Source organism: Eriocheir sinensis, chromosome 3 (assembly GCF_024679095.1).
Source record: "Eriocheir sinensis breed Jianghai 21 chromosome 3, ASM2467909v1, whole genome shotgun sequence".
In the NCBI taxonomy this organism is placed as follows: domain Eukaryota; kingdom Metazoa; phylum Arthropoda; class Malacostraca; order Decapoda; family Varunidae; genus Eriocheir; species Eriocheir sinensis.
This window is the reverse complement of record NC_066511.1, coordinates 24,797,001-24,817,588: the sequence shown is the minus strand read 5'-3', so window position 1 is coordinate 24,817,588 and position 20,588 is coordinate 24,797,001. Positions and strand designations below refer to the sequence as shown.

The 20,588-nt window shown below is 40.1% G+C and overlaps 2 protein-coding genes across 2 annotated transcripts; both read right to left on the bottom strand.

Moving 5' to 3' along the window:
* Positions 1-3,396: 3,396 nt before the first annotated feature.
* LOC127007113 (DNA-(apurinic or apyrimidinic site) endonuclease-like) lies at positions 3,397-14,477 on the bottom strand. Its single transcript, XM_050877734.1, has 7 exons — positions 14,323-14,477; positions 12,390-12,536; positions 11,774-11,903; positions 9,820-9,963; positions 8,081-8,224; positions 6,547-6,727; positions 3,397-5,537 (listed from the first exon to the last, which is right to left on the bottom strand). The coding sequence occupies exons 1-7, from the start codon at positions 14,437-14,439 to the stop codon at positions 5,420-5,422; spliced, it is 981 nt and encodes a 326-aa protein (XP_050733691.1). The 5' UTR covers positions 14,440-14,477; the 3' UTR covers positions 3,397-5,419.
* Positions 14,478-16,715: 2,238 nt separating this feature from the next.
* On the bottom strand, positions 16,716-20,266 carry LOC127007106 (keratin, type II cytoskeletal 2 epidermal-like). Its single transcript, XM_050877721.1, has 5 exons — positions 20,135-20,266; positions 19,126-19,639; positions 18,511-18,681; positions 18,048-18,239; positions 16,716-17,379 (listed from the first exon to the last, which is right to left on the bottom strand). The coding sequence occupies exons 2-5, from the start codon at positions 19,636-19,638 to the stop codon at positions 17,173-17,175; spliced, it is 1,083 nt and encodes a 360-aa protein (XP_050733678.1). The 5' UTR covers position 19,639; positions 20,135-20,266; the 3' UTR covers positions 16,716-17,172.
* Positions 20,267-20,588: the final 322 nt, after the last annotated feature.

The window sequence follows — 20,588 nt, the reverse complement described above, 5'->3', positions numbered from 1 at the left end:
TCAGCAATGGTCTCCGCGTCTTCATCTCGTTATTTACCGGGTTACCCCAAACGAAGATGACAAGGATTAACAACAACGCCAACGACACACAACAGCAATCAATAACGGTAATAGTGATATGTAAGATCCGTGTACTGCACTGAAAAAAAAATATTAGCTGAAGTGAGGAACTATTACTACTACTACTACTAGACTTCAACTAAATTACGACCACCACCATTACTACTACTACTACTACTACTACTACTACTAATAATAATAATAATAATAATAATAATAATAATAATAATAATAATAATAATAATAATAATAATAATAGCAACATCGGCACAAGTTCCTCGTGTTCCTGTTTTGACACATGAGCGATCACGCGCCGCTTGTTCCCTGCAGGCCTGCGTAATCACATGGAAACGTATTTCTCCTTTGCTTGCAAATTGGCTGAAAGAAATTCATTAACGTCATCAAATATTTGCACGTCATACATTACTAGAGAAGCATTTGATCATGTATTTGTATATTAGATTTAATGGAAACAGCTACACGAAAACAAATTCAGGGAGAGTGGGCGGAGCGGGAAAAAAATAAAAACCGGCGAGCTACTATTGGTTGACATTTTTCTGTTGGGTGGAGCTAGTCAGTGGTGAATTTTGATTGGTTACGGTTTTCTTGAGGGTGGAGTTTTCATAGAAGGTAATTTTCATTGGCCGGGCAACGCTTCCGCACATGACAAGAACCTGATCAATATACAGTGAAGATAGAGCTATCCTCCCCCCTCGCCCCTAACCTTCACTTCACATCCCGGACGAGCGCGGGGCGTCGGCGAGTGCTGGCTCACTCACTCCCTCACTTTCCCCTTCTCTTACGCTGCAACACAGAACTCTCCCTACTTTTTATCTGATGCGACCCTGTTTACGTTAGTACACTGCCCAGGACTATTACAAGGCAACTGATACTAGTCGAATAATGCATACAGTGCCTCCCCTTGTATTAGGTATCTTTATTTACACGTTAGAGGTGGTCACCGTATATATATGTAATCTACGACCCGATACCTAGTGTTCTGCAACTCGTATTAGAAGAGTATTGAATTAACCACACTCCCAACCTCCTCCATTTATGCTTCTTTTGACTAACAGGTAACTTGATTGGTGGTTCTCTAGTAAGGGTGTTTTCTTGAAGTCGGTTAGTTGTTGTTTTCCTTATTCTTTTTGCTTTTATGCTAGATGCTTTTTATGTATATATAAACAACATTGATATACCCCTATAAACTTGAATCATATCGATTTATACACTTACCCTCTCCTAACACACACGCACGCACGCACGCACGGGCGCACACACACACACACACACACACACATGGCATTCAAACTCATTAAGGAGCTGGAGTATCTCTACTATTAAGAGATAGTGGATGGAAAAAAAATGAGAAAACCAAGATAAAGGAGGTAAAGTTTGGCTTCCCAATAAAATCATTGATACTTGCAATAAATAAAAAATAGTAGTATTTTACCTTTCTTATTCTTATTATTACTGTGTGATGCGGTTGTCACAGATGTGGCATCAAGCACTCACACAAGACAGTAATCCAGCCTCCTGCTGAGAAAACAGCTGAATGAGAACAACAGTTACAAGCCACTCATGTCCTCAAGACTAGTCTGTACGCAGAGATGGAGAGCTAACAACATCCATGACTTAAAGCAAAGATGAACTAAAGCAGGTAAAGAGGCAACACATCATAAGCTCAACCCATATCCTGTATAAAACTAGGTAAATGCCTACACACACACACACACACACACACACACACGCACAAGCATAGGAGCATAAAAACATAAGGAGTCTCCAAGAGGCCAATAAGCCTATATAAGGCAGCTCCTATAGAGCTAACCCTACTAACTTCACTATCCATGAATTTAATCTAACCTCTTCTTGAATGTATCTATTGTATTGGCACTTACATGACTGTTGAGCTTGTTCCACTCATCAGCCACTTTATTGGTGAAACAATTCTTGCCTATGCCTTATTTGAATCTGGATTTATCCAACTTAAACCCATTGTGTTCTACCCTACTCCCTTACCACCAAAACTTTAACATCACCCTAATTAAAGCCCTTCATCCATTTATCAACTTTTATCAAGTCTCCTTGCACCCTTTGCCTTTCCATAGAATGCATACCTAAATGTTTAAGTCAATCCTCATTAGATAGATATTGCAACCCTGAAATCATTTTTGTCATTCTCCTCTGCACAGATTCTAGCATCTTAATATCCAGTAATAAACCAGAACTGAACCACATAATCAAGATGGGCTCTAACTAATGCTAAATATAGTTTGAGGATGACTTCAGTGGTTCTATTATTTAAATTTCTTGAAATTAAAATCCAATACCCTGTTTGCCTAATTCTTAGCTTGAGTGCATTGTGCCCTAGGACGGAGCTCAGAGCTCACTAAGACTCCTGAATCAAACAAACAAACAAACAAAAATTTCAAGGAACACCTGCACCAAACCAACTTTTCACCAACCAAATGTGAACTTCGTCTTTATTGTGAGTGAAGAAAACGTTTCTCAAAGTGGACATACTACTCTCCTTAAAGTGTTTTCCTGTCAAGAATCACAAAATCATAATCTGGCAGAAACTCAGTCATCCAACATCTAACTAACATCATTCACTGTTCCTCTGTCCATTAAGGATGAGGAAGTCTTGGGAAATCCTAATGAGAGGGATAATTTCTCTTATAGTTTCTCTCAAATATTTCATAATTCTTCATGATTGGTATGTGTAGGTCCACCTGGATTGGTGATTTCTACGTTTTAAATCTCGAGCCATATTTCTCCCAGAATTCCAAGTAGTGTTGGTGGTCTGTCTGGCACCGGCCCAGGTGGACCTACAAATACCAATTTAGGGTTAATGAAATCTATCATTCACACTTTGCATGGCGAAAAAATAGACCGGTGATATCTTTCATGTATCAACATTCGAGTGATACCAATCTAGGGTTAATGGCACTGATTTTTTAACATTATTTTAAGAAATTTGGTAAATATTGGACTGACCAAACTTCAATAAGAAAGCCGATTATTCAAGAGTGTCAGGTGGATAAACAAGATATGTTTGGTAACTATAACCTAGTTTATAACACTGAATGAGCTGCATATTTATTCAGAGGTTAATTCAATTATTTTTTGTTTTACTTAGGACTAAACTTGGATTATGTTGTTGTATGAATATTTATATACTGAAAACCTTGTGCTCTATGATTTGTAATGTAGCCACTTTTGAGCAGGTCTTCTTCATATGCCTAGTGACTGATTTAGAACTTTGCATGCTTTTTTTATATCTACTGTAACACATTTGGCTAAGGAAATAAAATAGGATTAAAAGTATTCAAGTAAAAGATGGCTGACATATGTATTCTGATACACACCAGTAATAAAATAAAATTATTTTCAAGGCATAATCATGATCATCACAATGCTTACAAACAACATCTCTAACACTGAAGTAACCACCAAGTCTTACAACAGTTCAAACATAAGGAGCATAATTTTTAAACTGCTATACATTTTTCTTCTTTTCAATGATAAAACTGAATTCCAGTTCAAATCTTATTGATTTTTCATTTTGCATAAAACCAAAATAATATGAAACAATTCATAGTTGTAATTCAAAGAAACTGAAGGTAAACAAAAACGTCATCACAAAAAATGCGATACTAAAACGATGTGCAGTGTCCGAGTGATTTGTGTCAGCGCTTCTGAGCTTGGTAAACCCTTTAAAGTTCATGTTTAACCCCACCGCTGTTTGTTGCAAATGATTCATTAGCCTTGTCATCACATGTTCAGAAGCGGTGGCAATTTCTGTGGCACAATTACACATCAGTATAGTGTAATTCCATGTCTTAATTCCTAAGAATTAAGACATGGAGTGATAAAACCAAGTAATGTAAACTACACAGTCTCCTTCTATGTATCTGTGGTAAAACATTTTGTTGAATCAAGCACAGTAATAAGCATGACCTAACAAAAACTATGGGTAACCATTGAGGAGAAAGTTACTAATGTCATTACTAGTCACTGAGTTAACCCTCATCTAACCTCACCTCACCAAACAAAATAAAGGAAACCTGTGACTAACTGTACACAGGGATATAATGATAATTTTGATGATAATGATTATAATAATAATAATAATAATAATAATAATAATAATAATGATAATGATAATAATAAAAAGTATAATAACTTTCACAGTGGTAACACAAAATGGTGAACTATGACTGTCTTTTCATATTTCTAGATAAGAAAATGAGAAGAAAAAAGATTTGGAATAGCAGCAAGATTAGAGGAGGCAGTGGCCAAGTAGTCATCGTGCAGATGTCATATTAAAACCCAGGCTTGAGTCCTGCCTCAAGCAGCAGGCAATTTCAACCAAGAGGAACACTGCAGGACAACAAGAGCCAGGCTGGCATCATATACCATGACAGCCACTGCAAAAGGAATTTGTCCATGCCATTAACAAGCTTGGGTTGCCTGCCAGGCCCCTCAAGAGAACCTACTGGCACTGAGTGAGGATAGTTTCCTCACTATGAACTGAAGGTCCAGATATCAACTGAAAATATGTCAGACACATGAGGCATTGGAGGCCATGCACTCACTTAACTTTTTAAACAATCAATGACAACTCTGCTACAAATGGTTCTAACCACTGAGCCCCAACAAAGCGGACATATATTTCAGAAGGAAGTCTCGGTCTCATCAAAGAAACAAAACTTTGCTACTAAGACTTGTACTCATCAAACATGTGTAGTATGTGATTTTTTTATAACTACACTGTACAATCCGAGTGCATGTGCTGAGTGACTAACAGAGAGGCTACTCTGGTGTGAGCTACTTGATTGATTGATTGTTTTATTGACCATTATTTCGATACATCATATAGTGAACAAGTTATACTCAACCTTGTCCACTGAGCAATAGCTCTTTATGGACTCCTAGCTTTATTTGTTTCAGTAATAAACAGTCAAACTGAACACGGTCTGTTTCATATTAATGTATATAGTATCTTAACTCACATTTACATATCCAAAAATTGAGAAAATAAATATAAAATAAATAAATAAATAAATAAATAAATTACTTTAAGTTATATTTTGATTCCCAATGTTACTTTGAGGTAGATGGTAAACAAATAAGGGTGAAGCATTGAAAAGCATTATCTTTATCTGCACTACTCTTAAAAAAACCTAGCTATACAATCAATCATAGCTCAATAAAATAAACACTACCATTGAAAAGAAATTATGAAATCAATGAAAGTTTCAAGAAAAAAAATGTAACACTTAACTCAACAACCATCTCAAGGTGGCATGAGACCCCATGAGGTGGGACAAACACGGGTGCCTTAGTACTGTGGTCACTGATGCATGAGCAGTGTGATGGGGCAGTGGTCTGATCCATAGAGGGATGTCCGGATGAGGTTGTCACACAGTTGTGGTATCAAGCGCTCAGACAAGACAAAGTAATCCAGCCTCCTGTCAAGAAAACGGTTGAATAAGAACAGTTACAAGCCACTCATGTCTCAACACACCTTTCTGGCTTTATATATGCACTTTACCTAATTCAAATGACTGGAATAAAACTTAACCAGATTTACATAAGTCTCCCTAACACAGTAATATGAAAGGTAAAAATACAGAAATCAAGTAGAAAATAATAAACAGCTTCCATTGTCAAAAACCTATGATTATAGATAAACTTTGTTTACCTTCAAATACCAGGAATATATGAACCAATATTAACAGGTCTAGGCACATTATTTGTCTCTCTAGAGCTACGACACACTGCTTCCTCTGGGAATTCCTCATGACGAGGTAGACATGACAAAAGTCTCCAGTTCCACCTTTTCATACACTTCCTTAACCCCCCTCTTCAACCTCTCACCATCAATCATATTCAGACATTACTAGACCCATGCACTCCATGGTGAAGTGGTTAGCATATGAATCTGCAAGCTCAGGTTAGAATCTTGGCCTGGGCAGTTGGTGTGCAATTCACCTAGTTGTTCATCCTCCCTTTCAGGCCGTATGGAAAGTTGGAGAAGGTAAACTGTGGTAACCTGAATGTCACACCTGCCCTGTGCCCCAGAGTAGTGGATTTGTACACACCACAGGATCAAGGGCCAATGGGACAGAGATGAGCATCCAGGTCATTCTGCGCCCCACTTTACCTTTACCAGGACAAAGACCTTTTCCAACACTCTCCACCTCTCTCTCTCTTTCTGTCTGATGCAAGTGTACTCCATTCTGCTCTGGCAAATGCTCTAAATGTCATCTCTCCTCTGCCTGCCCTGATTTCTACAATTTCTGAATTGCCACTCTGTTACTTTTGTCATACATGTTATCAGTACTACACATGATATGACCTGTTCAAGTCCTTTTCTTATTCTTAATAGTCATTTAGTCATGGTAATAGTCATGATCCAATCATTCAACCTTTGTCTATTTTCTAATCCAAATACAAAGTCTAGAACAGCAAACTTACCAGCCCACATTTTTGGCCCGGCAGTTTCCCATGTAAGTCCAGAAGGTGTACTGGTGAGGCTTATCTGGGTAGAGATGCCTAAAGGAGTCCACAAACCCTTCAGCTAAGAGGTCTGTGAAGCCGGCTCTCTCCTCGGGTGTGAATCCAGCATTCTTTTTATTTCCCTTAGGGTTGGCCAGATCTGAAAACAATTGTAAATGGTCTATTTATCTATCTATATTTCTCCTGTTCCCTGATGAAACTTCCCTAAAGAGGTAGACACAGCATAAAGGTCGATGACTTTCCCTCAGTCTTAGACCTAACTCCCTAACTCTGGCTTTCATTTTTCTCAAACAACTGGTTGTCCATGTACACATTAAAAAGTCATGGTGACATCACACACCCCTGTCTTACACCCATACCAACACCAAAACACTCACTCAACTCACCATTCATGTGTACAGAGTCATTGTCATCCTTATAGATAGAGGATTCTGATCCCCTCATACCATATATCCTTCGAACATTCCATAAACCCTTCATGTCAACCCTATCATATGCCTTCTCTTAGTTAATGAAAGCAGCAAACAATTTCCCGTCCTTCTCTAAAATGCATTACAGTTAGATTAAATAACCATGGAATATTACTTTCACTAGCAGCTAAGGACCTATGCTTAGATATTGCAGATAAGGTTAAGGAGTTAGGAGTAATAAGAGGAAAAGTGATGAAAAATCTGGTTTTAAGCAACATTCGACTTGCATAACAAAAATTTACAGCATGCCATTGCAGTTGTGAAAATTTAAAATACTTTGCTTAGGGCTGTAGGCATATCAAATGAGTATTCACAGCCAAAATATGAAAAATACTGATTAAGTATTAATGGTGCTGCATTAATTCAAGTATCACTACACTTATACGTGCATGATGTATGATGCATGAATGTATGTATACATAAAAGTATACATACATCATTCTGTTTCACACGTAAAAGTAAGCAACATAGATACCTATTTACCTGCAAATTTTCAAAACATTACTCCAAATAGTTTTGTAAGAGGACCCAGGTGCCGCATACCCCCTTAACATACTACGCCATGGCTAGGTTTACGTGCCTTGAAAATGTGACTAGAAAGAGATGTTCAGATTGTGTAGAAAACAGTGATGCAGAGAGAAATTTTCACAAGATGTAAATAAATGCCATTTCATAAAATGATGGCTGGGGTGCAGTCAGTAAATACAGTAAGGGGAAACCCATGAAGAAGCCTTGGTAGCCTCCTTGCTGTAATAAATAAAATGTGCATCTGCTCAGTTTGAGCATGAAAGATCAAGAGTTGGGAGGGAGAGGAAAATAACATGCTTGGGAACATGTGTGATAAACAGGGTTAAGAAGTGAGATGAGGGAGACATAAAACATGGATGCCAAGAGATAAAAAAAAATGTAGCAAGGAAGATACTCTTGGCCTTAACAGGAACAAGCTAAACAATGAAATTCTCAGAACCAACTCCTTCTCATCAAATCAAATACAAAATCTCCAATGAAATTTCGTCACTCACCAATTTCCTTGTGTGACACATTTAAGTCACCACACATGATCACAGGTTTCTTGGCATCCAACTCCTTCAGATACTGGCGGAACTTCGGATCCCAGTCCATTCTTTTATCCAGAGTGACCAACTTCCTTCCAGCGTTGGGAACATCTGAATAGTAAGCATTGCAACAATAAAAAGCAAACATAATGAACACATCAATTAATGTCACTTTAGTTAGAAAAAAAGGTTATCAGAAAAAAATAGTATTCCCCCAGGGAGGACTCCCGTTCTGGCTGCCGACCTGAGAGGTCAGAATTTTCCACCATCTGGCTAAGACTTCATTGTCACTCTATTACTAAATACATCTGTGCTGTTTATCTCCCACCTAACTCTACTAACTATGTAAAATTCTTTGACTACTTGAACTCTAAAGTGGATTTGAAATAGGTAAGATTATTAGTCCTCACTGAGCAGCCCTGGAACCCTAAGATCAGAAAATACAGGGAAACACGGAGACACATCAGGAGGAAATGACAGGATAGGGTGAATATTGTTCTGAGTACAAGGATAACAGTGATGAAAACATTGTGAGTAGTGACAGCAATAATGAGTGACTTAAGAGAGTGATGATGTTATTTCACTATCCGTACTGCCCTCTAGCCCAGCAAGTGCTTCCCTGACAACAGTGCAGGGTAAGTAGGCTATGCGTAAGGCAAGTGTTCCCTCGACTGAAACACCCAGCTCTGAGGAGGAGTGAAAGTAATTGAGTAAAGTAGATGTCAAAATTGTTTCAGTGTAGAGAACAATTTATATTACTGACATTCAGTTGTAAGAGGGAGGAAGCATGAAGCATGCTGCCACCGTGGCCAGCCTGTGTTGACATGTTGTGTGTCCTGGACGGAGGCCCGCCCCAAGCTCCCTAGAGCAGTATTTTGTGCCAGCAGATCACATCCTGGCTACACTTCACACCTGCTAGCATGTCTATTACACAACATATTGCAATTTGGATTTCACCGCTGTGACCATTCAGTGAAAACAATACTCGTCGTTTAAGGGTTAAGCAGCTCACACACCAATGCAGCCAAGTGCATGCAACCAAATGAATGCAACTTGTTACATATGCTCAGTGACCTTGAGGCCCTCACATCAGAGCAATTCTTTTTTTAATTTCAATGTTGTCAAAAGATGTAATATATTTATAGGCTTATTTATTCAGTGTAATTGTATATGAGGGAGGCGGTGGCCAAGTGGTTAGTGTGCAGATGTGGTGAACCCTTGGACCTAGGTTCAAGTCCCACCGAAAAATGCTGATTTTTCAAACCATTACTGAGTGGCGAAAAATTACCAACATACTGTCCAGGCATTCAATCAACCATAACTTCAGCAATTTCAGTCAAGAGAAGCACTGGGGGGCAACATGGGCCAAGCTAGAGCCAAATATCACTGCAGCAACTATAAATAAAATTGGGCTGCGCCACCAACGGGCTGGGGTTGAACGCTCCTTCTAAACCCAGGAATACAGTATTTAGCCCTCTACCCATCCCTACACTTCTCTATTGTAATTTTGATAGGTTGTGCTGGGCAACAGTGCTGCTACTTCTTAAGCCTTGATATGAGGCTTTTAATATAAGAATATAAAGTAACACCCAAACTAGCATCACTGCAGTGCACAGGTGTCAGGAAAATTTTCATTTCTCGTTTCATCTGCCCTTGGTAAATTATTTATGAAAAAGAACAGCAAGCATCCTGTAAATTGTACTCACATGATGTCACCAAATAAAATTTCTCATACTCTGCAGTGATGCAGCGACCCTCAGCATCATGTGTCTTGTCATTCAGTCCGTACGTGACTGAGAGGGGCTCCACCTTGGAATACAGGGCAACCCCAGAGTAGCCATCCTTCTCAGCTGAAAAATATAATTACCATATCAGACATCAGTATATTCGTGGATTATATCTATAACTTTAAGAAAAAGGACAATCCAAAAGTTTAAAAGAAAAAATTCTACAGCCACAAAAAATGGACAGGTTTCCAAAACTGGGAAGTTCAAATTAGCTTGGTACCTTGAAAGCTGATACTCACCTCTGAGGGAGCCTAAATTGTAGAAAGCATGAAAACAATGGAGTAAGACTGATCTAAAACTGATCAGTAACATATAGGAAAAGGTGAGGATACTGATTAACACCTCCATTACTAAAAGAAGGCAGCATACAGAAGAGGACGAGTGTGGTCTTGTGCAGAAGGGCTGTTGGAAGGGTGGAGCTATATAATGATGAGAGTTTCAAAGCTGAGTTCAGGCAGGGAACAGCACTGTTATCTGCTCTTCTGTCTGCAGCAGATGAAGGGGCATGAAAAATCCTTTTTTTTTTACATTAAAGAGCTGTGAGGCAAAGTACTATTATATTTCATTGAAGGAATTAAAATAATTTCACTGAAGAATAATTAAAAAGAAAATATCACAACTTTTATTTATTGTATTACAAAGCTAAGTCATGGGCAAACTGACATATCTATCTTCTTGCCATCGTTTCGTCAAGTTGATGTAAAAATGAATAATATCAGGCTTCCAAATATATTTGATTCATATTAATGCATTAGCTAAGCATGCATTTTGACCATCACCTTCATTTTTGGTTAAAATGAAATTAAAATACACGTTGGTACTGAAGATCCCAAAGCAGTCCAGTGTTCAAAACTGCTGCCAGGAAAGGTACTGCAATAAGCTACTTCTGTCAGTCAAGAACAAGGCAACCCAGACAGAACACTATAAATTTCCACCAGTGGTTTCAGGAGTAATGTATGAGATCTTATGTCACAATACTTATTTTTATTTATTTTTTGTCAAAAGCCAAGTTGACACACTGAAAGCATATGATTGGCTAAAACAAAATCCTAAAAAGATGGATTTTTTTTTTGGTGGGGGGGGGGGGGTTGCCGCTGGTGTCGGTAGGCTCTATTGAGGGGCCTTCTGAATGACGTCAGTCCATTAGTGGTGCAGGCAATTTTCACTGATGAGAGGGTGTCAAGTGTTTTAGGGATATAAAAGGGAGGAACGTTGTTTTGGTTTTCTGCTAGAAAGAGGAACTGATCCTACAGTACTGCCCTCTACTTGTTTGCACTTTTGAATGTTCCACATTAACAAGTTCAGAAGATTAGTGAGCATGAAAAGAGCATTAAAACATAACAGGGGATGCAGAAATGCAATGGGCTGGAAGATGCCGAAGACTATCACTTACAGGAGAGTTGGAAAGTGTTCTTTGACTTCAGTCTGTTTGGAAGATGCATGAGTGAAGCCCCATATAAGGATGGGTATGACCTCTGGGGATGAATTAGCAGACAGAACATAAGCCCCAATCTCAAGGAAGCTGATTTCATGAGGGGTGAGACATGAAATTTCCAGTCAAGATCAAAACATTACATGAATCACAAGGACTATAGTCAGAGATGTGGAGTGATCTTGATGAATAGGTGAGATAATTCATGAACTGACATACTGTGAGCTCTCTCTTCCCACTCCTTTCCTTGCCTTTCTTCCCTAAATCACCAATGCAAACATCTATCACAAAATACAGGAATTAGAAAAATATAATTCAAAGTCAACCCAAAATATTTACAAATAAATTGTGCTATGCAAGAAACAGACTGGAGCCCAATGACCAAACTTCAGCAATACTAGCTGAGAAGTGCCTCAGACCCAAAACACTTAAGTTATTTACCTGGCATAAAGTAACTCTTGTAGCCCTGAACACTCTTGGCCTCTTGAGGCATCTTAGCATCACTGCATTTGATCTCTTGAAGGCAAACAATGTCTGGGTCCTCAAGTTCAAACACAGAAAGGCCATCTTTCTGGAAAGCCAAAATCAGATGTATGAAATGACCCAAGTGTGTTTTAAAAGGGACAGACGAAGAACTGGTACGAATTTCCCTTGATGTATTCTTTGTAGTAAATGTCTGTAAAACTGTTAAAAGCACAATTTGTACACTATGTATTATACAGTATGTATATGCAGACCAAAACAACCACTCACCACGAGTGATTTTGCTAGTTCTGCCATTGCTACAACAACATTTAATAGGGACAACCTGTAGTGCCTTCCAAGAATTTTGCTTTAATTACATCATTTGCTATAGATTTTAAGGTTATGTTTTGGTAAATCATGGAGACAAACCTTGTCTATAGACAAAATAATTAGCATTTTAAATCAAGTTATGAGTATCATGGGGTGTTACCTTATCATAGTTATGCTCAAAACAACCGAATATCCCTAGCAATAACTTTTATGACAGACCAAGATTTTTTTTCAATAGTAAAGCATAGATGAGTTGTTTTACCTTCACCCATGCTCGCAAACCATCAACATTCCAAGAAACAATCTTCAGATTCCATTTCTTGCCATCACTTGTCTTGGAATCAGAAGAAAAGTCTTCTTTCTTGGTCTTCTTGGATTGATCTTTGTCTGGGGCCTCTTCTGCACTCTCCTGGAAGAAGGGTGTGGTTCATCTCATATACTTCTATATCTATCAGGTGTACTTAAGAAGTAGTGCAAACACTGTCTGACTTCACAGGAATTACATACTGCTTGGGGTGAAAAAGAAAAAAAAAATTACAGCAAAGGAGGCAGCTCAAGGGTAAAAATAAAAAAATAAAAAGGAAACAATAATGAAAAAAAAGCCCACTATTTGCTGCTCCTATAAACAGCTCAGAAGAGTGGCCAAAAGATAGGTCAACTTCGGCAGGAGAGGTGTCCTGATACCCTCCTCTTGAAAGAGTTCAAGTCATAGACAGGAGGAAAACAGCTGAAGGAAGATTGTTCCAGAGTTTACCTGCGTGAGGGATGAAAGAGTGAAAATGCTGGTTAACTAGTGCGTAAGGGATTTGGACAGTAAAGGGTTGAGCTTGAGTAGAAAGTCGTGTGCGGTGAGGCCACGGGAGGCGGGGAGGCATGCAGTTAGTAAGTTCAGAAGAGCAGTCTGCGTGAAAATATCAATAGAAGATAGAAAGATAGGCAACATGGTGGCAGAATTTAAGAGGTAGAAGACTATCAGTAGGAGTAAGCAAGAGAGCTGTGTGAGTGGCGCCCCCCCACACACAAGCCATGAGATGCATACTCCATACAAGGGCAGACGACAGACGAGGATGTTTAGTGTTGAAGAAGGCGACAGCTGAGTGTTGCTGAAGAATAGGGGATAGGTGTTTGGAAGATTGTGTTGAGCTGATAGGTGGAGAAATTGTGTTTTTGAAGCATTGAAGGACACAGGGTTCCTTTTGGGAGTCTTAGTGAACTCTGATTGGGAGTGTTAGTGAACTCTGACCTAAAACTAAGGAAGCAATGTATTAGTGCGTGGAATAGGGCTACCAGGATATTAGGGTTTATTAACAGGACGATAACAAATAAAAGTGCAGTGGTCATCCTCAGACTCTATTTAGCATTAGTTAGGCCACACTTAGAGTATGCTGTCCAGTTTTGGTGTTGTCACGACAGTCCCTCATCATTCTTAAGTAGTCAGCACAGACGACTGTGCCGACAGAAAACTGTAAAAATTTGGAAAATGGCCCCGACAGTCGTCACGACTGTCTCAAGACAAGCCAAGACTATTGACGACAGTCATGACGAATGCCCCCGACCTCCCTCAGACCTCAACCGGAAGTGACAGTTAGTCCATACTCTTGCCGACTCTTGTCGTGAAAGTTTAGCATGGAATACTTTTTTGCGCTAACCCTCACGACTCCAGACTCCCGTCATGACGTCGGCGCAGCATTCGGCAAGTCTCAGCACTCCAAAAGAAGAAAGAAGACCTCTTTCAAGACATGCCCGACCCTTTCACATCAACACCCAAGACCTCGTGTACCCTAGAGTCGTGGCCCAGAGTCGGCACAATGAGAACGGGGCTTTAATTGCACGAGACGATCACTTTAAGGTACGTCACACAACCCAATGATTTCCTTAGTCCACCTTCTCTGAACAGCTTCTAGAAGTCTAACATCACCCAAATATCAGTAAACCACACCACAGAAGCGCAGTCATGGATTGGCCAAATATGCAAAATAAAAACAGCTCTCATAACACCTGGAGTTTTACATATAGTTCCCTTAAGAGTGCTATACCTTATGCCACTGCTGTGCTGTGCTGATAACAAGCGAAATAAACCACAGCAACACTACGAAAAGATTCCCTGTCACTACCAGTCACCAGTATCCACACTCCTGTTAATCTGCCACGCTGCCAGCCTTCACAGCATTACTCATCAAGAACCACCGACTCACCTGCTTCCTCTTCGGTGCCATGACTGCCAGGGAACACGCCGCAGCACGGGGACCAGCACGCCTCGCCGCCTCCAACACTCGCGCGCCAACAACACCGATCAGCTGGCCCGGCGGCATCCCGCGCACACGCCTATACACATCAACAATCACTCTTCTTCTTCTTGTGACCTGTTCCGCTTTGCATCGCTTTTTAGAACTCCTTGGTACTTTTCTACATGCTTCACTTAGTTACTCTGTGATAGTAAAGATTGGGTTCCGCGATGCGAAATTAAGGATGGGATGTCTTACGATACCGGATGACAGATGACACCACACACGGTACCGTTTCAAAATTCATGATGGGATGTCTCACGATACTGGGATGTCTCATAATACCACACGGTCCGCCGCCATAGCAGCGCTCCACAATAAGAATAGGACAGCCGTCTGGGGGGTTGCGCGGCATGCTCCGCCTTCTCCATTGGGGTATATCCCCAACGAAATACCAAAAAAAAAGAAGAAAAAAAGAATAGGAAAGATTGTAGAGATTTTTTTTTTTTTTTACATCAAAGGACACGGCTCAAGGGGAACAACAACAAAAAAAAGTACAAAAAAAAAGCCCACTACTCGCCGCTCCCATAAAATATAAAAGTAAAGAGTATCAATTTCGGGTGGAGAGGTGTCTTGATACACTCTTCTTGAAAGAGGCCAAGTCATAGGCAGGAGGAAATACAGACGAAGGAAAGCTGTTCCAGAGTTTACCCTTGAAGTGGATGAAAGAATGGAGATGCTGGTTAACTCTTGCATAAGGGGTTTGGACAGTATAGGAAGGAGCATGAGTGCAGTTAGCAAGTTCAGAAGAGCAATCAGCATGAAAATATCGATAGAAAATAGAACCAGAGGCAACATGGCGGTGAAACTTAAGAGGTAGAAGGTTGTCAGTAAGAGGAGGAGAGCTGATGAGACGAAAAGCCCCTCTGTCCAGGAGAGCTGTGTGAGCGGTGCCCCCCCCACACGTCGTGAGATGCATACTCCATACGAGAGATGAAAACAAGCTTGATAATTAATAGCCGCGCGGACGCAGGCGGCGGAGTAGCCCAAAACGTTCCTTGGTTCACCAGTGTTTACGCTCGCTAAAATATAGAAATTACAGTAGAATACAACCTCCTAACGGGAGGTGGGGTTCGCCCTCGTCGATACCCCTGTGTTTCCAAAGAATATAAATACCAAAAACATAGGTAAACGGGAGGAACATAGACAGGAAATTAAGAATCTACGTGGGCGACACACACACACACACACACACACACACACACACAAACACACACCAAAATTCGCATCGCCCTGGGGGTTTATGTCAGTTTAGACCGGCCTATCACCTCGATAGACTACACCCCCCCCCCTCCCCTCTACACCTCCTCACTACTCATAACACTGTAGGCTATTCATCTATATTTCGTATTTGTATTGTGTAACTTTTCAGCAATGAATAATCCATTTATCACTATTATTATGATCATTATTATTATTATTATTAGTAGTAGTAGTAGTAGTAGTAGTACACAAACACACCCACACACACCCACACACCATTATAACACTGTATAAGGATCTATTCATAAAGTATGATTCGTGCATTGTGTGAAAGTTTATTTAATCTGTAAGGAACAGTAACTAAATCAGCTAATGTTAAGTGAGTATTTAATAGTTTGATGATTTCAAAAGTAGGATGATTGTTGCATCTGTTTTAAGGGAAGAATACGCGATTACTGCGTCACATAAACAAGAATGTTCAATCATGATTTTGTGCACAAAGTGAACAAAATATTACATGGCTGCATCACAAAGAAATATGTAAGAGATTGGTCTAGTATCACGAAGAACTCTTCCAAAAATCACAGAAACGTATATGAATATTAAAAGTTTGGAAGGGCTGTTTTTGTATACTTGGCAATGTTATTCATCTGAACAATTAAAGATGCATTATATACACACAAGGAAATTAATAAAAATTATCTTAGACTAGATTGTGGTTGTGATCCACAGGTCCTAGACTTGCGAACTGACTGAACTGGAGAGAGTATATGTGTGTGTATATATATATATATATATATATATATATATATATATATATATATATATATATATATATATATATATATATATATATATATATATATATATATATATATATATATATATATATATATATATATATATATATATATATATATATATATATATATATATATATATAGAGAGAGAGAGAGAGAGAGAGAGAGAGAGAGAGAGAGAGAGAGAGAGAGAGAGTACTCAATTTTCATTTAGCATTACTTAGGGTTTTGACCTCGAAGAGGTGACTGAAGAGAGTAGGGAATTGGAATGACCTGAGAACTGATATACTGTATAGGATGTACACACACACACACACACACACACACACACACACACACACACACACACACACACACGAAATAACTAACTCATTAACTAAGTATTACCTTAGTTACACCAATGTATACCTATAGTTGCTTGCAAATGCTCTCTTATTATTTTGCTATATGTACTTTACATTTAATGTTTGAAATTGCTGTATGTTCATTCACGTACCAGAAATAAAAAAAGAGAGAACAAGCAGGAGAGGCATTTGAACAACTAGTTGGCTGCATAACATGTCAAAGCTTTTCTTTGAACTACTGGAGGTAAGGGTTCGAGAACCCTTCTAGAGTAGGGGATGGGACGTCTTGCGGTAATAACAAAGCGTGAGGGAACAGTGAATAACAACGGGGCGTAGAAACAAAGCGTGGTTTTTGGGACAGTTAATAAAGGATGTAACAGCCTCGATGTGGCCGTCATCCTCTTCAACCTTAATTAGACATTCGAACCGTAGAGGTGCGGTGGAGCGTGAGAGCTAATGGAAGAAAATTCATTGAAGTTACCACCACCGGGCCCAAATCCGATACCCAGCGGTACACTGGGCTGGCCTGAGCCATAACCTCCGCCGCCACACTGGGCCTGCACCGTCACGTACTCCGTCACCACCTGGTTCTGGTAGCGCGGCTGCTCCACCAGGAGGGGCTGCAGGGAGAGGAGGGAATTAATGTGTGTGTGTGTGTGTGTGTGTGTGTGTGTGTGTGTGTGTGTTGATAATAAAGGAAGAGATGTTCATAATACTTTTTTTAATGTGCAGATCATTCTATTCTGGGTAACAGAATATGCAGATTATTCTTCTCCGGATTAACAGAATATGCCTTTCGTTCCGCATGGTTCAAGTTTTTTATCAAATAAAATTTGTAATTTATTTTGGTAGTGTAGTCAGTTAAGACAAACAAACAATGACGTTCAGAGTCGCCATTCATTTTAGTATTTGAATTGATTTACTTAAAGTGTTAATGGTTAGGAACTAAAATATAGAGAAAGAAGAAATTTATTTCCAGATTTATTTCAGTGCTTCAGAGGGTTATTTTTTTCTCATTTCTAGCTTAGTTTATGCTTATTAAGCCATGATGATAATATCAAAAGACTAGACACTCCTTTCCATGGTAATGAGAGAGAGAGAGAGAGAGAGAGAGAGAGAGAGAGAGAGAGAGAGAGAGAGAGAGAGAGAGAGAGAGAGAGAGAGAGAGAGAGAGAGAGAGAGAGAGAGAGAGAGAGAGAGAGAGAGAGAGAGAGAGAGAGAGAGAGAAAGTTACTTTCATCTTTCACCCCCTACCCCCCCCCCCCTCAACACATGAGTCACAGCTTACCTTCGTGACAGTGACATAGTCGGAGGGCGGCAGGACGATGGACTTGGTGACGATGGACACCCGGACGTCTGGCACGGTCTCCACCTTGGTGACGTATTGGACGTTTGTGACGTACTCTGTCTTGTAGACGGGTGTGTAGCTCAATTGTGTCGTGGTTTGGTAGATATAGCTAGTCTTGAATTCTGTCTGGACCTGGGGAAAAATTCGATTTTTTTATTATTATCGTGAAATTTTGTTTGTAGTCGTGTTTTTGGACCTACACTTTCTATGATGGACCGAGCTCGCTTCCTTTTCATTGTTGTAATATTTGTATTACGTTTACCTTCGCCAGCAACGGTGTATGAAAAGTTTGGTGCCTAGAAACCTGTATGAAGATATCACTTTAGACTTAAACAAAATAAAACACATGTAAAACTTGACTTTAAGGAAGTTTTTTTTACTGATATGTTCTTATGGGACGTACGTCAATAACGGTGCTAATCTGCGTCACAGGGACAGACTTGGTTTCGGTGAAGGTGATAACGTTCTGCACCACGTCCGTCGCCACAGCGGTCTCCGTCAGGCGTTCGTATCTGGTCTTGACTACGATAGATGGCACCACCTTATCCACGTACTTGGTGTGGACATGTGGGGCCTTGGAACGAAAAAAAAAGGTCATTTATAGATCTGAGAGGAATATATATATATATATATATATATATATATATATATATATATATATATATATATATATATATATATATATATATATATATACACACACACACACACACACACACACACACACACACACACACACACACACACACACACACACACACACACACACACACACACACACACACACACACACACACACACACACACACACATATATATATATATATATATATATATATATATATATATATATATATATATATATATATATATATTTAGACATATATATAGATATATATATATATATATATATATATATATATATATATATATATATATATATATATATATATATATGAGATGAAAGCTGAGCACTGTTGCTCCTGTGTTGAGGCAGGAGGTGCGGGGAGTCACTTACCGGGTGGGCCTCGGTGATGACCTGCGTGATGTAGTGTGTGAGGGGCTTGCACTGGGGCACCTTGACGTTCACGACATGGTGCTGTTTCACCGGGGGTGGAGGGGGCAAGTGTACGGGAGTGACTATTGGGCCGCCGACGCCGCCGCCGCCACCTTTACCTTTGCCCTTGCCGCCTCCCCCTCCAAATAAGCCATCTCCAAGTCCCTTGAAAATATTTCCGAATCCTCCTCCTCCTCCCCCTTTCTTTCCTCCGCCGTAGCCTCCTCCGCCCTTCTTTCCTCCGCCGCCGTAGCCACCTCCACCGCCGTATCCACCGCCATATACAGGAATGACGGGGTAAGAAATTGGAGGAGGAGGAGGAAGAGGAGGGGGGTAGTAAGCAGGTGCTGGGGCATGGTAACTTGGAGCGTAGCCGCCGTAGCCACCACCGTAGCCGCCGTAGCCTGCACCGTCAGCCGCTGTGAGAGTGACAGCCGCGGCGGCAGTGGCCAGCGCCCAGAGGACCCAGGCCATCCTGTCATGTTAGAAGCTTCTGAGTCACTCTTCCTCAACGTGATACCATGGACTCATATGTTCGGGCAATATTATTCAGCTTGTTTGGAAATTAACTGATACATGGTCATTATAACGAGATGAATAATAAGAAATAAAAAAATTTAAAAAAATTATATATATATGGTCATGAACATAAGCGTGTTTAGAAAATATAAAGATATTTAAGTATATAAGCACAGAGGTTACTTGGTTAGATTGTGAAACGCTAATATTTAGAAAGTCTTGCCGGGGTGTTGAGAATGCCCATTGGCCAATGCCTCTTCCCGTACTGCGCGACACACGGTTCAAGTGACACTTCAGAACATTCACATGCATTCAGAGGCCACGCTTACTTTTTCCCCATTTTCATATCATCAACAATCTATGTTTAAGGGACCCTTCGAGCTGCTAAAAATAAGACCATATCATTGCATTATCTAATTATTGGGTGTGTATTTTGATGAGTGTTTTGTACCTTTCTGAATGAGGGATGAGGTGGAACAGAAGCAACAGCCGTCAGGTCAGTTTGTGGGGAAGGCGGACGGCAAACTGAGCCACGAGCTAAGGGAACTCTCACCTTTATAGCCTCGACCCGTCCAGCCACCGGCCTCGGCAAAAACTCGCGATACTGGACGAGAGGGGCGGGCGATGTGAAGGGCGAGAGTTACACTGGATGATATGGAATGCTGGAAAGGAGCGGCGGTGTGGATTTGGAAGTAGGGGCCGAGCAGGAAGGAAGTTAGGGCGGGTTAGAATAGCTTGAAATTTTCAGGAATGTTGAGAGGAATGAACGGTAGTGGTGACAGACAAACGTTTATTGTTTATTAGCGCCCCTTTTGCTTCATGCATCCTCTATAATGTATTAGTAGTGGAAACAATGAACTTCTGATTTCTTTTGTTTTACTAGGCATGAGGGAATCGATCAATAA

Bases quoted from the DNA above. Each gene is read 5' to 3' on its own strand.
- LOC127007113 (XM_050877734.1), bottom strand. From the start codon at position 14,439: ATGCCGCCGGGCCAGCTGATCGGTGTTGTTGGCGCGCGAGTGTTGGAG. The intron at 11,904-12,389 runs GTAAAACAACTC...TTGGCTTTCCAG, and splicing joins GTTTGCGAGCATGGGTGAAG to AAAGATGGCCTTTCTGTGTT. The intron at 8,225-9,819 runs GTGAGTACAATT...CTTACTATTCAG, and splicing joins ATTTTATTTGGTGACATCAT to ATGTTCCCAACGCTGGAAGG.
- LOC127007106 (XM_050877721.1), bottom strand. From the start codon at position 19,638: ATGGCCTGGGTCCTCTGGGCGCTGGCCACTGCCGCCGCGGCTGTCACT. The intron at 18,240-18,510 runs GTACGTCCCATA...ATTTTTCCCCAG, and splicing joins AGATTAGCACCGTTATTGAC to GTCCAGACAGAATTCAAGAC. The intron at 17,380-18,047 runs GTAAGCTGTGAC...CTCTCCCTGCAG, and splicing joins ACTATGTCACTGTCACGAAG to CCCCTCCTGGTGGAGCAGCC.